Source organism: Pelodiscus sinensis, chromosome 6 (genome assembly GCF_052426305.1).
Source record: "Pelodiscus sinensis isolate ZL-2025 chromosome 6, ASM5242630v1, whole genome shotgun sequence".
Classification (NCBI taxonomy): domain Eukaryota; kingdom Metazoa; phylum Chordata; order Testudines; family Trionychidae; genus Pelodiscus; species Pelodiscus sinensis.
Genome location: NC_143057.1, coordinates 130,610,200 through 130,627,170, shown reverse-complemented (window position 1 = coordinate 130,627,170; position 16,971 = coordinate 130,610,200). Strand labels below are relative to the sequence as shown.

The following is a 16,971-nucleotide window of genomic DNA, read 5'->3' as shown; positions in this document are numbered from 1 at the left end:
GTTTCCAGATCGCAGGCCCTGGTTCTCGTGGGGGACTTTAATCACCCGGACATCTGCTGGGAGCCCAATACGGCAGGACACAGGCAATCCAGGGGGTTTGGAGAATGTTGGGGAGAACTTCTTGGTACGAGCGCTGCAGGATCCGACCAGGGGCCGTGCCTACCACTGACCGGGGGCCAGGGACTGCTGGGCGGGGGAAGCACGAGGCAGGGGCTCTGGGAGCTGGGTCAGCACCTTTTTTATTAATATGCATCAGAAATAAATACAGAAATAAATAAAGGCGGCCCCGCCCCCTCCGAGGCTCCCACCCGGCCCGTGGCCGCGCGCAATGTACAAGCAGCGGGCCTGGGAGGGCGTGGCCCCTCGCCCTGGGGGAGCCAGCCCGGGCACGATGCGGCACCGACACCGGAGCCAGCCTGGCACCAAATACTGGCATGGCCTGACACTAATACTGCCCGCTGCCAGCACAGCCTGCCCGCCCGGGGAGCGGGGCCTCCTCCTGGGGGCCAGCCCTAGCCGTGCTGGGAACGACCCCCCCACACACTGCCCCTCCCCTACCTCCTTGCAGGGAACGTCCCCCATCCCCACGACTCGGTGCACCGCCCCCCCAGCCCTGCAGGGAACGTCCCCCATCCCCCACGACTGGGTGCACCGCCCCACCCAGCCCATGGGGGAACGTCCCCCATCCCCCACGACTGGGTGCACCGCCCCCCCAGCCCTGCAGGGAACGTCCCCCATCCCCCACGACTGGGTGCACTGCCCCCCCCAGCCCTGCAGGGAACGTCCCCCATCCCCCACGACTGGGTGCACCGCCCCCCCAGCCCTGCAGGGAACGTCCCCCATCCCCCACGACTGGGTGCACTGCCCCCCCCAGCCTGTGGGGAACGTCCCCCATGCCCCATCACCGGGTGCACTGCCCCCCCCCAGCCCTGCAGGGAACGTCCCCCGCAGGGAACGTCCCCCATCCCCCACGACTGGGTGCACCGCCCCCCCAGCCCTGCAGGGAATGTCCCCCATCCCCCGTCACCGGGTGCACCGCCCCCCCAGCCCATGGGGGAACGTCCCCCATCCCCCACGACTGGGTGCACCGCCCCCCCAGCCCTGCAGGGAATGTCCCCCATCCCCCGTCACCGGGTGCACCGCCCCCCCAGCCCTGCAGGGAACGTCCCCCATCCCCCGTCACCGGGTGCACCGCCCCCCCAGCCCTGCAGGGAACGTCCCCCATCTCCCACGACTGGGTGCACCGCCCCCCCAGCCTGTGGGGAACGTCCCCCATCCCCCACGACTGGGTGCACCGCCCCCCCAGCCTGTGGGGAACGTCCCCCATCTCCCACAACCGGGTGCACTGCCCCCCCAGCCCATGGGGGAACGTCCCCCATCCCCCACGACCGGGTGCACCGCCCCCCCCAGCCCATGGGGGAACGTCCCCCATCCCCCGTCACCGGGTGCACTGCCCCCCAAAGCCCTGCTGAAAATACCCCCCTCCCCTGCCCGGCCCCAGGCAGCAACTCTTGGCTGGAGCAGATGGGGGGTCGCCCCCCAAATGCTGCATCAGCACCAGCTGGCGCTAGCCTTGGCACAACACACACTGCGGGGCTGCGCCCAAGCACGGCTCTATCCCTCCTCACCATTTACCCCCCGCAGCTGCTCTATAGCCCCCTCCCCCCGCCGGCCTGAGCACGCAGCCGAGCGCTGACTGGCCCGCGGGCCGCCACTGCCCTAGAGCAGAGGGACCTGAGCACTGCAGTGCAGCCTAACGCCACCAGGGGGCACCCTGCAGGGCACAAGCCCCGCCCACCGTGACCCAGCCGGAGCAGTGCATGCTGGGGGCTGTAGTCTCCTCTGGCCGCCCCGCCTGGCGCCCCCCCGGCCCGTCGAGGGCAGCCCCTGCTGCAGAGCCCCCCCCCCCGTCCTGCTCCATCCGCGGCCCTGGCGCGGGGGCCCTGGGCTGTTGCATGCAGGGGCGCCTGGCGCGAGGTGCCGGGGGGGCTGGCGAGAAGCGGTGTCTGGCCCCAGCCGGGCGGCCCGGCGACCTCAGTAGTCCTCGTCTGCCAGGTGGGTGACGTAGGCGAGGGGCACCAGCCCGCTCTGCGAGCCCAGGCCGCACCGCAGCCAGTCGCCGTCCGCCCGGGCCAGCACCCGCAGCACCGCCCCTTTGGTGAAGCTCAGCTGCCCGGCCTCCGTGGCGATGTGGTGGCAGAGCGCCTTCACCGTGCTGCGGGGAGAGGGCGTCACCGCCCAGCGCAGGCACCGGGCCCGGCGCTGGCCCCCACCCCCCGGAGCCCCGTCGGGGAGCGCAGGGAAGGGGGCGGGGCAGGCTGGGGTGTCTCACCTGTGGGGCGGGGCTAGGGGGCGGGGCAGGCTGGGGTGTCTCACCTGTGGGGCGGGGCTGTGGGGCGGGGCAGACTGGTGTGTGTCACCTGTGGGACGGAGTTAGGGGGCGGGGCAGGCTGGGGTGTCTCACCTGTGGGGCGGAGTTAGGGGGCGGGGCAGGCTGGTGTCTCTCACCTGTGGGGCGGGGCTAGGGGGCAGGGCAGGCGGTGTGTCTCACCTGTGGGGCGGAGTTAGGGGGTGGGGCAGGCTGGTGTGTCTCACCTGTGGGGCGGAGTTAGGGGGCAGGGCAGGCGGTGTGTCTCACCTGTGGGGCGGAGTTAGGGGGCAGGGCAGGCGGTGTGTCTCACCTGTGGGGCGGAGTTAGGGGGCAGGGCAGGCGGTGTGTCTCACCTGTGGGGCGGAGTTAGGGGGCAGGGCAGGCGGTGTGTCTCACCTGTGGGGCGGAGTTAGGGGGCGGGGCAGGCTGGTGTCTCTCACCTGTGGGGCGGAGTTAGGGGGCGGGGCAGGCTTGGGTGTCTCACCTGTGGGGCGGGGGCACTGGGGCAGGGCTAGGGGGCAGGGCAGGCTGATGTCTCTCACCTGTGGGGTGGGCCTAGGGGGCAGGGCAGGCGGTGTGTATCTCACCTGTGGGGCAGAGGTGCGGTGGGGGTGGGGCAGGGCATGTATCTCTTGGCCGCAGGGCAGAGGAGCCGGGGTTGGGTGGGGGGGTCTCAGCGAGCATTGAGCGTACCCAGCCCAGCCCCCGGCCCTGTGGCTCGCGGTGCACCTCGGGGGGGTGAACTGGGGCAGGGGAGGATGTGTCCCAGGGGCTGCCCGGGGGGGGGGGGTGGCTCACGACTGCGCAGGCCACTGGGCTGGGCTGGGCTGGGCTCCCTGCGTGGCCAGCTGCACGAGCAAAGCGAGGGGCAAGGTGCCCAGGCAGCAGGGGCGGGGGGGGAAAGGAGGGAGGAGGCAGAGGTGCCCCGACAGGAGGGGACGGGGGGAGGTGCCCAGGCGGGGGGGGGGAGTGAGGAGGCAGTGGGGGTGGGGGAGGTGCCCAGGCAGTGGGGGGAGGTGCCCAGGCAGTGGGGGGTGGGGGAAGTGCCCAGGCGGCGGGGGGAGGTGCCCAGGCGGTGGAGGGGTGGGGGAGGTGCCCAGGCGGCGGGGAGAGGTGCCCGGGGGGGGGGAGTGAGGAGGCAGAGGTGCACAGGCAGCGGGGGAGGTGCCCAGGGGGCGAGGCAGAGGTGCCCAGGCGGTGGGGGGTGGGGGAGGTGCCCAGGCGGGGGGGGAGAGGAGGTGCCCAGGCGGGGGGGGAGAGGAGGTGCCCAGGGGGCGAGGGGAGGTACCCAGGCAGTGGGGGGGGGGAGTGAGGAGGCAGAGGTGCCCAGGCGGTGGGTGGTGGGGGAGGTGCGCAGGGGGTGGGGGGAGGAGGCAGAGGTGCCCAGGCGGCGGGGGGAGGTGCCCAGGCGGCGGGGGGTGGGGGAGGTGCCCAGGCGGTGGGGGGAGGAGGCAGAGGTGCCCAGGCGGCGGGGGGAGGTGCCCAGGCGGCGGGGGGAGGTGCCCAGGCGGCGGGGGGTGGGGGAGGTGCCCAGGCGGTGGGGGAGGTGCCCAGGGGTGGGGGAGAGGAGGCAGAGGTGCCCAGGCGACGGGGGGGTGCCCAGGGGGTGGGGGTGGGGGAGGTGCCCAGGCGGCGGGGGGGGGGAGGCAGAGGTGCCCAGGCGGCGGGGGGAGGTGCCCAGGCAGTGGGGGTGGGGGAGGTGCCCAGGCGGCGGGGGGAGGTGCCCAGGAGGTGGGGGGGAGGAGGCAGAGGTGCCCAGGTGGGGGGGGGCAGGTGCCCAGAGGAGCCCCCGCCCCTCAGCATCAGGCCGTGCGGCGGGGAGCCAGCCGCGCCAGCAGCCCCGGGGCCGAGCTCCCTCAACCCCTGAAGGGCCCCCCCCCCCGCCCTGTTGCAGGGAAGGGGCCCAACCAACCCCCCGCCAGCCTGGCCCCGCCCCCCCACAGGCCAGTGCCGCTCACCAGGGGGTTTGGGGGGGCAGCCCCGCCGGCGGCTCCTCGGGGGCGGGCTCTCTCCACATCCCGGCCCCCACCGTCTGGGCCACGAGCTGGAACACGCTGCGGTCCAGGGTCAGCCAGCCCGAGGGCAGCCTGGAGGGGAAGGAGCCGATCAGTGGGGCAGGGTCGGTGCCCTCCTGTGACCTGGCTGGGCAGGCGCTGGTGGCCGTGTGCTGTGCGCCCCCTACTGGCCTGTGCTGCTCTGCAGAGACCCTGGGGGGTGCGTGTGGTGCCCAGCGGGGGGTGACCCCGGAGGGGGGCACGTGGGCATGGCCCAGCCGCCTGACACCCGGGCTGGGGGTGGAACCCGAACAGAGCTGGGGCCGGGCTGCCTGGGGGCTGGGGGACGAGTTGCTGGGGGCTGGGGCAGGCTTGGCGGAGGGAAGCATGGAGGGAGCAGACTAAGTCCATGACGGGGGGCTCAGGGGCCCGTGAACCCCTCCCCCCAGGAGGACCAGGCTCTGCCCTGGCCCCTGTGGCAACGTGGAGCCTGCGCTGCGCTGGATCTCGGAGAAGCAACAAACCTTCTGTTCTGTGGCCTGGCGGCGAGTCGGGTCCCCGTTCTGCCCCCGGCGCAGCGAGAACAGCCCCCGCCAGCCGTGGAACGGGGGGGGGTTACTGCCCCTCCGGGGCACAGCCCAGCACGGACGGGATGTGGCTACAGGGGCCGGGGTTAGCGGGGCCCATCGCCCCTAGGCCCCCCCTTCGCCTCTTCTCCCCCTGCCTCCCAAACAGCCACTGCCCCTCCTCCAGCCCTGGTCTCCCCCTCCCCCCTTTCTCTCCCCCCGGGGGGGGCTGAGCCTGGGTGTCTGGGTTAATCCACATTGGGAGAGTCAGTGAGAATCTCCCCTCCCAGCGCAGGGGCCCCGGGTCACAGAGCAGACACCCCCCCGCTGCGTCCCGTGTGGCTGCGGACGGGCGCAGGGTCTGGCTCCCCGAGGCACCATCACACTGACCCCGGCGGGCCCCGCTCCCTCGGGGCAGTTGCTTCGGCCCACAATGCAGCCACCTCTGGGGAGAGCAGAGGCCCGGGGCTCGTCCCAGCCCAGAGCCCACCCTGGCCTGTCCCGCTGCAGAGCGCTGGCTCGGCTCCTCCCTGCCGTGGGGCAAAGGGCCAGGGAAGCGCCCCTATGGGGCAGCCCCCAGGCAGTAACCCGGCGTCCCAGCCCTCTGCCCCATGCGCAGGCCTCGTGGCACCCCTACCTGTTGGGCTGCCGGGCCTCCTTCGGCACCTTCCTAGCCCCGAACAGGCACCCCCACTTGATGGGCTGGCTGCTGTCGGGCGCCCCCGAGCTGCTGTCCTCAGCGGGGGGCAGGGCCGGCCCCTCTCCCTGGGGAGCCCCGTGTTCCTTCTCCTTGCTGTGCTTCAGCTCCGCCAGCACCGAGTCCGGGGGGCTGCCCATCCAGGCGGGCCAGCCCCGGTCGCTGGCCTGGCCCGGCTCCGCAACCCCCTCGGCCACGGGGCAGGCCTCCGCCCCCTCCACCACGCCCTCGCGGGGAGGGGGCGCCGTCCTGCCCTCGCCCGGCCTGGGCGCCGCCTTCTTCTTCTTCTCGGGGCGCGAGAACTTGGAGCCTGCGGCCGAGCCCTCGATGTAGACCTGGGAGCTCTGCATGAGCTGGTACCACCAGCCGGCCTGCCGGTCCCGCCTCTCCTCCCCGGCGCCCTCCTTCGCCCTCCGTGGCTCCTCTCCGGCGCCCTCCTTCGCCCTCCGTGGCTCCTCCCCGGCGCCCTCCTTCGCCCTCCGTGGCTCCTCCCCGGCGCCCTCCTTCGCCCTCCGTGGCTCCAGCTCGGCGCCCTCCTTCGCCCTCCGTGGCTCCTCCCTGGCGCCCTCCTTCGCCCTCCGTGGCTCCAGCTCGGCGCCCTCCTTCGCCCTCCGTGGCTCCTCCCTGGCGCCCTCCTTCGCCCTCCGTGGCTCCAGCTCAGCGCCCTCCTTCGCCCTCCGTGGCTCCTCCCCGGCGCCCTCCTTTGCCCTCCGTGGCTCCTCCCCGGCGCCCTCCTTCGCCCTCCGTGGCTCCTGCCCGGCGCCCTCCTTCGCCCTCCGCGGCTCCTGCCCGGCGCCCTCCTTCGCCCTCCGCGGCTCCTGCCCGGCGCCCTCCTTCACCCTCCGCGGCTCCTGCCCGGCGCCCTCCTTCGCCCTCCGTGGCTCCTGCCCGGCGCCCTCCTTCGCCCTCCGTGGCTCCTGCCCGGCGCCGTCTGTGGAGGCGCCCAGCCCTGTGGCCCAGCCGGCCGGCTCCCCCGCCCCGTCGGGCGGCTCGGTGCTGCCCCGGCTGCGCATCAGCTGCAGGGTGGAGTGGGCGGAGAGCAGCATGTCCTGCCGGACGCGCAGCAGCTCCTTGCGCTGCCGTTGCTGCTGGCCCATCTGCAGCAGGTGGTGCTCGAAGAGCAGGTCCAGGCGGAAGGGCAGCAGCGACAGGGGCTGGAGCAGCAGCAGCAGCTCCTCGAAGAGGGCCTGGCACAGGCCGTGCGCCACGCAGAGGAAGCCCACGGGCTGGTAATGCGCCAGGACCACGTCTGCGGGCAGGGCAGCCATCAGAGCCCGGCCCCCGCCCCTCCCTGCCAGGAGCCCTGCGGGGGAGTCTGCGGGGGGCAGGCAGGGGTTTCCCCAGGCCAGCCGGCAGCAGGAGCAGCACTGGCCTTTGGGCCAGACGCCCGTGGAGGGCAGGCCAGGCGGGCTGTGCTCTGCCTCGTGTCTGTCTGCTGTGCCCACCTCCTGTGCGCTGCCCCGCCCCATGCCACCCTGCCCCGTGCCTGCCCCCTCTTCCCCGCCCCATGGCACCCTGCCCCGTGCCTGCCCCCTCTGCCCGCCCCATGCCACCCTGCCCCGTGCCTGCCCCCTCTGCCCCGCCCCATGCCACCCCGCCCCGTGCCTGCCCCCTCTGCCCCGCCCCATGCCACCCCGCCCCGTGCCTGCCCCCTCTGCCCCGCCCCATGCCACCCTGCCCCGTGCCTGCCCCCTCTTCCCCGCCCCATGGCACCCTGCCCCGTGCCTGCCCCCTCTGCCCGCCCCATGCCACCCTGCCCCGTGCCTGCCCCCTCTGCCCCGCCCCATGCCACTCTGCCCCGTGCCTGCCCCCTCTGCCCCGCCCCATGCCACCCTGCCCCGTGCCTGCCCCCTCTGCCCCGCCCCGTGCCACCCTGCCCCCTCTGCCCCGCCCCATGCCACCCTGCCCCGTGCCTGCCCCCTCTGCCCCGCCCCGTGCCACCCCGCCCCATGCCTGCCCCCTCTGCCCCGCCCCGTGCCACCCTGCCCCGTGCCTGCCCCCTCTGCCCCGCCCCATGCCACCCTGCCCCGTGCCTGCCCTCTCTGCCCCGCCCCATGCCACCCTGCCCCGTGCCTGCCCCCTCTGCCCCGCCCCATGCCACCCTGCCCCGTGCCTGCCCCCTCTGCCCCGCCCCATGCCACCCTGCCCCGTGCCTGCCCCCTCTGCCCCGCCCCATGCCACCCTGCCCCGTGCCTGCCCCCTCTGCCCCGCCCCATGCCCCCTCTGCCCCGCCCCATGCCACCCTGCCCCGTGCCTGCCCCCTCTGCCCCGCCCCATGCCACCCTGCCCCGTGCCTGCCCCCTCTGCCCCGCCCCATGCCACCCCGCCCCGTGCCTGCCCCCTCTGCCCCGCCCCATGCCACCCCGCCCCGTGCCTGCCCCGCCCCATGCCACCCCGCCCCGTGCCTGCCCCCTCTGCCCCGCCCCATGCCACCCTGCCCCGTGCCTGCCCCCTCTGCCCCGCCCCATGCCACCCTGCCCCGTGCCTGCCCCGCCCCATGCCACCCTGCCCCGTGCCTGCCCCCTCTGCCCCACCCCATGCCGCCCTGCCCCGTGCCTGCCCCCTCTGCCCCGCCCCATACCACCCTACCCCTGCCCCACCCCATACCACCCTGCCCCTGCCCCCTTGCCCTGCCCCCCAGGCACTTACCTTCATGGCTGTGCAGGTGACTGACCCAGAACTCCAGGGCCCGGAGGCTATGGGAAGGACACGGGCAGTGGGTGAGAGCCGGGGCTGGGGGCAGGGCGAGGTGAGGTGCAGGGGGGCAGTGGGTGAGAGCCGGGGCTGGAGGGCAGGGCGAGGCGAGGTGCAGGGGGGCAGTGGGTGAGAGCCGGGGCTGGAGGGCAGGGCGAGGTGAGGTGCAGGGAGGTAGGGGGTGAGAGCCGGGGCTGGGGGGCAGGGCGAGGCGAGGTGCAGGGGGGCAGTGGGTGAGAGCCGGGGCTGGAGGGCAGGGCGAGGCGAGGTGCAGGGAGGTAGGGGGTGAGAGCCGGGGCTGGGGGGCAGGGCGAGGCGAGGTGCAGAGGGGCAGGGGGTGAGAGCCGGGGCTGGGGGGCAGGGCGAGGCGAGGTGCAGGGGGGCAGGGGGTGAGAGCCGGGGCTGGGGGCCAGGGCGAGGTGCAGGGGGGCAGGGGGTGAGAGCCAGGGCTGGGGGGCAGGGCGAGGCGAGGTGCAGGGGGGCAGGGGGTGAGAGCCGGGGCTGGGCGGCAGGACGAGGCGAGGTGCAGGGGGGCAGGGGGTGAGAGCCGGGGCTGGGGGGCAGGGCGAGGCGAGGTGCAGGGGGGCAGGGGGTGAGAGCCGGGGCTGGGGGGCAGGGCGAGGCGAGGTGCAGGGGGGCAGGGGGTGAGAGCCGGGGCTGGGGGCCAGGGCGAGGCGAGGTGCAGGGGGGCAGGGGGTGAGAGCCGGGGCTGGGGGGCAGGGCGAGGCGAGGTGCAGGGGGGTAGGGGGTGAGAGCCGGGGCTGGGGGGCAGGGCGAGGCGAGGTGCAGGGGGGCAGTGGGTGAGAGCCGGGGCTGGGGGGCAGGGCGAGGCGAGGTGCAGGGGGGCAGGGGGTGAGAGCCGGGGCTGGGGGGCAGGGCGAGGCGAGGTGCAGGGGGGCAGGGGGTGAGAGCCGGGGCTGGGGGGCAGGGCGAGGCGAGGTGCAGGGGGGCAGGGGGTGAGAGCCGGGGCTGGGGGCCAGGGCGAGGTGCAGGGGGGCAGGGGGTGAGAGCCAGGGCTGGGGGGCAGGGCGAGGCGAGGTGCAGGGGGGCAGGGGGTGAGAGCCGGGGCTGGGGGGCAGGGCGAGGCGAGGTGCAGGGGGTGAGAGCCGGGGCTGGGGGGCAGGGCGAGGCGCAGGGGGGGCAGGGCCAGGATTTCCCCAGCAGCACTGAGGCACCACTTGGGGAGCTGCAGCGACAGACCGGGGCGCTGCCCAGGCGCTGCTGGGTCCGGGGCACGGCGGGCAGGCGGGCGGGCTCAGGCGGCCTGGAGGGGCTGACGTGTTTCGTCCCCACTCCCGCCGTTCCTTGCTTGCGGGTGGGCGCTCCGGGCCTGTGCCGGGTCCCATTCCCCACGGGTGGGTCCTGCCGGCCCTGGCGCATGGGGCAGAGGGGCCCCGGCCCTGCTCTGTGCAGGCAGCTGGGGGGCAGAGAGGGCGCCAGCCCTGGGTCGTGGGGCAGAGGGGCGCTGGCCCCGCTCTGCACAGGCGGCTATGGGGCAGGGAGGGCACCGGCCCTGGGTCATGCGGCAGAGGGGCCCCGGTCCCGGGTCGTGGGACAGGGGGGCGCTGGCTCCGCACTGCGCAGGTGGCTATGGGGCAGAGGGGCGCCAGACCCTGGTTGTGGGGCAGGGAGGGCCCTGGTCCCGAGTCGGGGGGCAGAGGGGCACCAGACCCGGGTTGTGGGGCAGGGAGGGCCCTGGTCCCGAGTCGGGGGGCAGAGGGGCGCCACACCCGGGTTGTGGGGCAGGGAGGGCCCTGGTCCCGAGTCGGGGGGCAGAGGGGCGCCAGACCCGGGTTGTGGGGCAGCCCCGAGGCGAGGGGCTCACTTGAGGAGGCCGAAGACGAAGGCGTTGAGCCGCATGCCGGGGCTGCTGAGCTCGGCCAGCTGGCTGATCTTGCTGCGGAGAGCGTGCAGCACCTTGGTGGAGGGGCCTGTGGGGGGACAGGCCGGGGTCAGTCCCGGAGCAGGGCCGGGAAGGGAGCCACCGGGGCCCCCCAATGCCCCCGCATCCTGCCCAGGTCTCGCCCCTGGGGAAGGGAGGGACCCGCCCTGGGAACCGGGGCCAGGGCTCGCTAGGGAATGTGCCTGGCGGCCCAGCCCCGACGCCTGGCAGGGGAGGTGCCCGCTGTGACCCTCCTGGGCCAGCCACCCTCCGAGGGGCCGCGCTCGCGGCTGGGTCCCTGCACGGCGCCTGCCCCCGCGGACAGCTGGCAGCCGAGAGCGCAGGGGCCCCGAGTGCCTGGCCTTGCCCTGCCTCTGTCCCCCACAAGCAGCAACCGCGCGGCAGCGCCCGTCTCAGGCCAGGCGGAGGGGCTGGAGCTGCCCAGGAGCCGCGCTTCCCCCCAGCACTGTACCCGACGGGCGCAGGTTCCTCATTGCTCCCGGCGCCCCCGTCCCAGGCCGGCAGCTCGTCAGGCCCAGGGCGCCCCGGAGAGGGCAGCGGGGGCGGGGAAGCCGGTGCCCACGGCCCCTTTGCCAAGTTTCTGGGCACAGAGCGGCACAGCAAGGGCGGGGGGCAGGGCATGGGGAACCAGGCCCCCGAGGGAGCAGGGACGAGCCAGCAGGTCTCCCAGCGCCGGGGGCTGGGGCACCCCCAGGGCCTCGCCGCGCAGCAGCCCCATGCCGGCCGGCCAGGGCCGAGCCCCACGGTACCGAGCTGCGTGGAGGCCTCCACCACGCTCCAGGGGCTGTTCCTCCGCTGGCCGACGATCAGGTCCAGGACGTGGGGCTTGAGCCCGTCGCTCAGCACGGCCCGGACGGCCGGGCACAGGTACTTCAGCACCAGGTGCCCCACGTTGGGGCTCACCGAGCTGTTCCCCAGCTTGGCCTGCGGGCAGACGGGGTCAGTGGCCACGTGGCTCAGACACTGGCCGGGGCCACGGGCAGGACAAGGGCAGTCGAGCGCCACGGGGGGGGGGGGGGGGAAGAGAGATGGCTCGTTTTGTTCCCTTGTGGAAAAAGTCCAAACCCCAAAGGTGTGAGCCCCGGCGTGGAGACAGCCAAGCCCTCCCCCCGGACCCCGAGTGCCTGGCCTTGAGCTACGGCCCAACAGCCCCACCCAACAGCCCTGCCCCCCGCACTGGGACCCCGAGTGCCCAGCCCTGAACCACGGCCCGACAGCCCCACCCAACAGCCCTGCCCCCCGCACTGGGACCCCGAGTGCCCAGCCCTGAACCACGGCCCAACAGCCCCACCCGCTACCCCCTGCACTGGGACCCCGAGTGCCTGGCCTTGAGCTATGGCCCCACAGCCCCACCCAACAGCCCTGCCCCCCGCACTGGGACCCCGAGTGCCCGGCCATGGCCCGACAGCCCTGCCCAGACATGGGACATGGCCCAATGACCCCGTGGCCCAGCGCGATGAACCCGCCTGCCCCGGCCACGGCCCCGCTGAAGGAGGCAGGGGGCCGGGCAGCAGGCGGGCCTGGCTTTACCTTCACGCCCGGATCCCGGCTCGTTCCGAAGTGAGCCACAATCAGATCCACAGCCGTGTTGATCGCCTTCACCAGCCCTAGAGCACAGGGGGGCGTCAGAGAGCTCCCCGCCCGGGCCTGCTCCCTGCCCCGTCAGGCAGACCCCTGCTGCGCCCACGGGGGGGGGGTTCCCCAACGTCTGTGCAAAGGGGCCATGTGAGGTGTCAAAGGAGAGCTCGTGTCCTACTGACTGTCTGCTCCTCGTGTCCGTGTGAGTCCGCGTGCGGGGCCTGCAGACTGGCCCATGCGTAATGGCTACTGGCCTGGGAAACAGACAGGCCACTTGGTCACGTGACCCGCTCCGGGTTGGGAGACACCAGGGATCTAAACGTGCCGTGAGGCGGATCCCAGATGCAGCCTTGCGAGGACAGAGCCGGGAAGGAGGCCGACCCGTCCTGGCATGGGATGTGCACCAGAGACCGCTGAGCTGGCAGCTCGGAACACCTCTGCTGAGAACTCGGGGATCGGCGCGTGTCCTGTATTCGCCTTAACGGCCTCACGCTCAGTCTTTTCTTTCCTGTACTAATAAACCTTTAGGCTACGTCTACACTGGCAGCTTCTTGTGCAAACACTCTTCCAGAAGAGAGCGGCTACACTTTTGCACAAGAGATGTGCTTTTGTGCAAGAGCATCCGTGCCAATGGAGACGCTCTCTTGCGCAGGAAAGCTCGGATGGCCATTTTAACCATCGGGCTTTCTTGCACAAGAAATTCCTGTCGCCTGTTTACACTGGCCTCTTGCACAAGAACACTTGCACAAGAGGGCTCATTCCTGAGCGGGAGCATCATAGTTCTTGCGCAAGAAGCCCAGATTTTATCCAGCAGAACGTCAGTGTACTTGGCAAGAACACACGGCCAGTGGAGACAGGCAGCACGTTTCTGTGCAAGAGCGGCCGCTTTGGCGCGAGATCGCGCCAGTGTAGACACAGCCTCAGATGGTAGATTCTAAAGGACTGGCCCAGCGTGACTTGTGGGTAAGATCCAGAGGGTACATTGACCGGGGACCTGGGGCTGGTTCTTGGGACCGGGAGGATCCACTTGGGGGAGGTGAGGTTGGGTTCTAGGCCCCTCACCTGTGTGCAGGCCGGGGCTGATTGGGGCACAGGGAGAGGGGAGTGCCCGAGGGGTTTTGCTCGTGAGGCTCCAGGCTGGTAGCTGGAGCGCTGGGTGTGGCTGGTGTGTGGCCTATTGGGAAGGTCTCCAGTCTGGGGCTGTGCGGAGCCCTGAGTCTGAGCAATCCGCCCAGAGCGGACGCTCTCAGCGGTGCAGAGCGGCCACAGGCAGGCTCCTGCAGGGCAGTGGCCGGCACTGGTGGTACCAGCTGGCTCCCGGCCCAGGCACTGCTGTCGGAGCCGAGGGCTGTTCTCCGGAAGGGGGCTGGGCTGGCCGTGCCAGGCGGGGCAGGGCTGGTCTCAGGAAGTTGTGGCTCCATCGGCACCGCGGGCAGGGAACAGGCCGGGGCCTGGCTGGGCGACCTTTGCATGGAGAGTGCACGGCGCGGTGTGGCGCAGCATGGTGTGACGTGGCGTCGGGCCAGAGGCCGTTTCCACGCACTGACCATGCACGCGGCTGGCTCCTACCATGGCACCGCGCTGCCACCCCTCCCCTGAGCCATGTCCCCCCCACCACGCCGCGCTGCCTCCCCTCTCCTGGCTGCCTCCCCCCACTCTACCACGCTGCCTCCCCTCTCCTGGCCACCTCCCCCCACTCTACTGCGCTGCCTCCCCTCTCCGGGCCACCTCCCCCCACTCTACCGCGCTGCCTCCCCTCTCCGGGCCGCCTCTCCCCACTCTACCGCGCTGCCTCCCCTCTCCGGGCTGCCTCTCCCCACTCTACCGCGCTGCCTCCCCTCTCCGGGCCGCCTCTCCCCACTCTACCGCGCTGCCTCCCCTCTCCGGGCTGCCTCTCCCCACTCTACCGCGCTGCCTCCCCTCACCGGGCCGCCTCCCCCCACTCTACCGCGCTGCCTCCCCTCTCCGGGCCGCCTCCCCCCACTCTACCGCGCTGCCACCCCTCTCCGGGCCGCCTCCCCCCACTCTACCGCGCTGCCTGCCCCCTCTGAGCTGCCTCCCCACTCCTGATCCACCTCCCCCCACTCTACCGCGCTGCCACCCCTCTCCGGGCCGCCTCCCCCCACTCTACCGCGCTGCCTGCCCCCTCTGAGCTGCCTCCCCACTCCTGAGCTACCTCCCCCCACTCTACAGCGCCCCCACCCCGCATTGGGCCGCGCCTCCTCCCGGGCGGCAGGACCTACCTTTCTTCTGCTGCAGGTCGACGGAGATGGACTCGGTGCTGCCGTCGGGCGACAGGCAGAACTCGGCCGGAGGCTTCTCCGCCAGCGAGAAGTACTCGGGGAAGAGGTCGGCGTAGCCCAGCTGCAGCTGCCGCACCGGCTGGCCTGCGGGGCCCGAGGGCAGGGAGCGCAGTCAGACGGCCGCCCGCGCACTAGGGCAACTCCGGAGGGCGCCGGCGCCTGGCTCTGGGCTCTGGCCCCCAGTCTGGGACGGCCCCAGGTGGCCTGCTCCCCTGAACCCGCCACGCCCTCCCCTCACGCACACGCTGGCGTGGCCAGGGCCGCAGCAGCCACTGGCCACGGGCGGGGGGGCAGGCGCGAGGGCCACCCTGCTGGGAGGGGGTCCGACAGCACCGCCCAGAGCCCGCATGCTGGACCAGGGGCACACGCCCCGCTGGCCCCCTCCAGTCTCCCGGGGAAGCGCTGCACTTCCCCCCGCCCGTCCCCGGCGGGGGCGCCACGCAGGCCAGGGCGTCTATCCGTGGCCGGGGCCAGCCCCCAGGGAAGCAGCGTCCCGGCCCCGAGGGCGCCGGGCGGGGAGCAATGCTGCTTTGGCCGGATGGTCCCAGGGGCCGGGGGCGCGTGACCCACGTCCCCCCCGCGAGGGAGAGGCGCACCATTGAGCCGGCCGGCGCTGAGGGAACCCGGGAACTCGAGGCTGGGGTTCCTGCGGGCCGGCCGGGGCTCCTGCTGCCAGTCCAGGGCCAGGGGGTTCCTCCGCCTGTACTCCCGCCACTTCAGCGCTTGCGGGGAGAGGTGGTTGGCTGGCAGGCCCGGGCCAGCGGGGGAGAGAGACAGAGACAGCGGGTTAGTACCGGCCCGGCGGCTCCGAGGGGTTAGTGGGGGGGGCACGGCCAGGCCAGCACGGGGAACTCTGCCGGCGGGAGGAGCAGGCACGCGGCTGCAGCCAGCAGGTGAGGGAGCAGCCCAGCTCTGTCTCCTAGGCGCCAGAGCAGAAGAGGGATGGGGGGGGGTTGCTCAGGGCCGGGCTATAGCAACGCTGCACGTGGCCGCGCTCGCACGGCACATGCCAGCTCTCACACGGCCCGGGACAGCCCTCGCACGGCACATGCCAGCTCTCGCACGGCCCGGGACAGCCCTCGCACGGCACATGCCAGCTCTTTCACGGCCCGGGACAACCCTCGCACGGCCCATGCCAGCCCTCCCACGGCACATGCCAGCCCTCGCACGGCCCGGGACAGCCCTCGCACGGCCCGGGACAGCCCTCGCACGGCACAGGACAGCTCTTTCACGGCCCGGGACAGCCCTCGCACGGCCCGGGACAGCCCTCGCACGGCCCATGCCAGCCCTCCCACGGCACATGCCAGCTTTCGCACGGCCCGGGACAGCCCTCGCACGGCCCGGGACAGCCCTCGCACGGCCCGGGACAGCCCTCGCACGGCCCGGGTCAGCCCTCGCACGGCGCAGGTCCCGAGACGGACACGCCGGCTGGGGCTGACCCACACTACCAGCAGCAGGGACGTACCATTGAGGGGCCGTGCGCCCGCACTGTTCAGCACCCCCGAGCTGCCGGCCTCGCAGCTGCCTCTCCACTGGGGCTCCACCAGGTCGGCCCCTCGGCTCACGCCGGCCCCGCCGAGGGCCAGGGGCGGGAGGCAGTCGCCCTGCAGCCGGTACTCGGAGACCTGGGCGCTCTGCTCCAACGGCGCCTCCTTCGTGGGGACGGGGCGGGGGCTCTCCGGGCGGGGCGGGGAGGCCCTGGCGGGGAGCAGGTTGGCCGACAGCGGGCAGGACCGGCTGCGGGGCGGGAGGCTGTCGCCGGCTCTCTCGGGCGTGGGCGAGCCGGAGTCCAGGCTCTGGAAGAAGGGGGCGGAGCTGCGCACCGGCGAGTAGCTGCCGAGGGGCGACGGGCGGGTGCCGTCCGGGCCCGGCTTCTTGCCGTCGCCGTCGGCGAGGGAGGCGGCGCCGTCCGCCGAGCGCTGGGCCAGGAGCGTGCCGGGCTGCCCGGCCGAGGCGGCGGCGGCGGCGGGGGCGGGCTGGCGGGCGGCGGCGGCGCTGTAGAGCTGCGAGAGGCTGGCCGCCAAGTGGCCGTGCAGGGCCCGGGCCTTGGGGGGCCGGCTGAAGTGGTGCTGGAACACGAAGGGCTGGATGGGCAGCGAGGTGGGACGCTGCTCCTTGCTGTAGCGCACCACGGCCTGGCTGTCCGCACTGCCGCCTGCGGGGACACGGCACCAGTGAGGGGGCGGGGACAGGGGCACCAGTGAGGGGGCGGGGACAGGGGCACCAGTGAGGGGGCGGGGACAGGGGCACCAGTGAGGGGGCGGGGACACAGCACCAGTGAGGGGGCGGGGACACGGGCACCAGTGAGGGGGCGGGGACAGGGGCACCAGTGAGGGGCGGGGACACGGCACCAGCAAGGGGCGGGGACAGGGGCACCAGCGAGGGGGCGGGCAGCCGGGCACCAGTGAGGGGGCGGGCAGCCGGGCACCAGTGAGGGGGCGGGCAGCCGGGCGTGGGGTGGCCATGGGCTGGTGGCAAGGCAGCATCTGGGGCTAGGCCACACGGGGCAGTGTCCTCCCCGGGCTGTGGGGAGACGAGACGGGGCCCTTCCCAGCCCTGCCCTGAGCAACCCACTTGCCCCTCGCCTGAATCCTCCCCGCCCCCGCCCACACCAGCCCAGGCCCAGAACAGCCTCCCGCCACGCCCCGGCCCCCTCACCGGTGGGACCCCACCTCCTCTAACAGCCAATCCCCGCCCTGCCCCGCCCGTCTCCTCTGCCACCATCGGTGCCCTCAGGACCGGACCTGCTGCCCAGCATGTCTCCTTGGGGGCCACCGGCAGGGGAGTTTGAGGGGGGGACTGGCAGGGGCAGGGGAGCTCAAGGGGCAACCGACAGGGGCAGGGCAGCTCGGGGGCACTGGCAGG

General features: G+C 73.7%; 1 protein-coding gene across 4 annotated transcripts in view; it reads right to left on the bottom strand.

Moving 5' to 3' along the window:
* Positions 1-222: 222 nt before the first annotated feature.
* Positions 223-16,971, bottom strand: part of RUSC2 (RUN and SH3 domain containing 2) — a 42,993-nt gene continuing 26,244 nt past the window's right edge. For 2 of the 4 annotated variants that reach the window (XM_089779490.1, XM_089779489.1), the window contains exons 3-12: positions 15,574-16,261; positions 14,703-14,866; positions 14,047-14,190; positions 11,756-11,832; positions 10,975-11,149; positions 10,148-10,253; positions 8,278-8,324; positions 5,569-6,877; positions 4,330-4,458; positions 223-2,215 (exon numbers count right to left, since the gene is read on the bottom strand). In XM_089779490.1, coding sequence (XP_089635616.1) covers positions 2,035-2,215; positions 4,330-4,458; positions 5,569-6,877; positions 8,278-8,324; positions 10,148-10,253; positions 10,975-11,149; positions 11,756-11,832; positions 14,047-14,190; positions 14,703-14,866; positions 15,574-16,261 — 3,020 coding nt within the window. In that variant the 3' untranslated portion in view covers positions 223-2,034. Of the gene's footprint in view, positions 2,216-4,329; positions 4,459-5,568; positions 6,878-8,277; positions 8,325-10,147; positions 10,254-10,974; positions 11,150-11,755; positions 11,833-14,046; positions 14,191-14,702; positions 14,867-15,571; positions 16,262-16,971 lie in introns of all 4 variants that reach the window. The other 2 variants (XM_075932844.2, XM_089779491.1) reach the window with 2 other exon arrangements.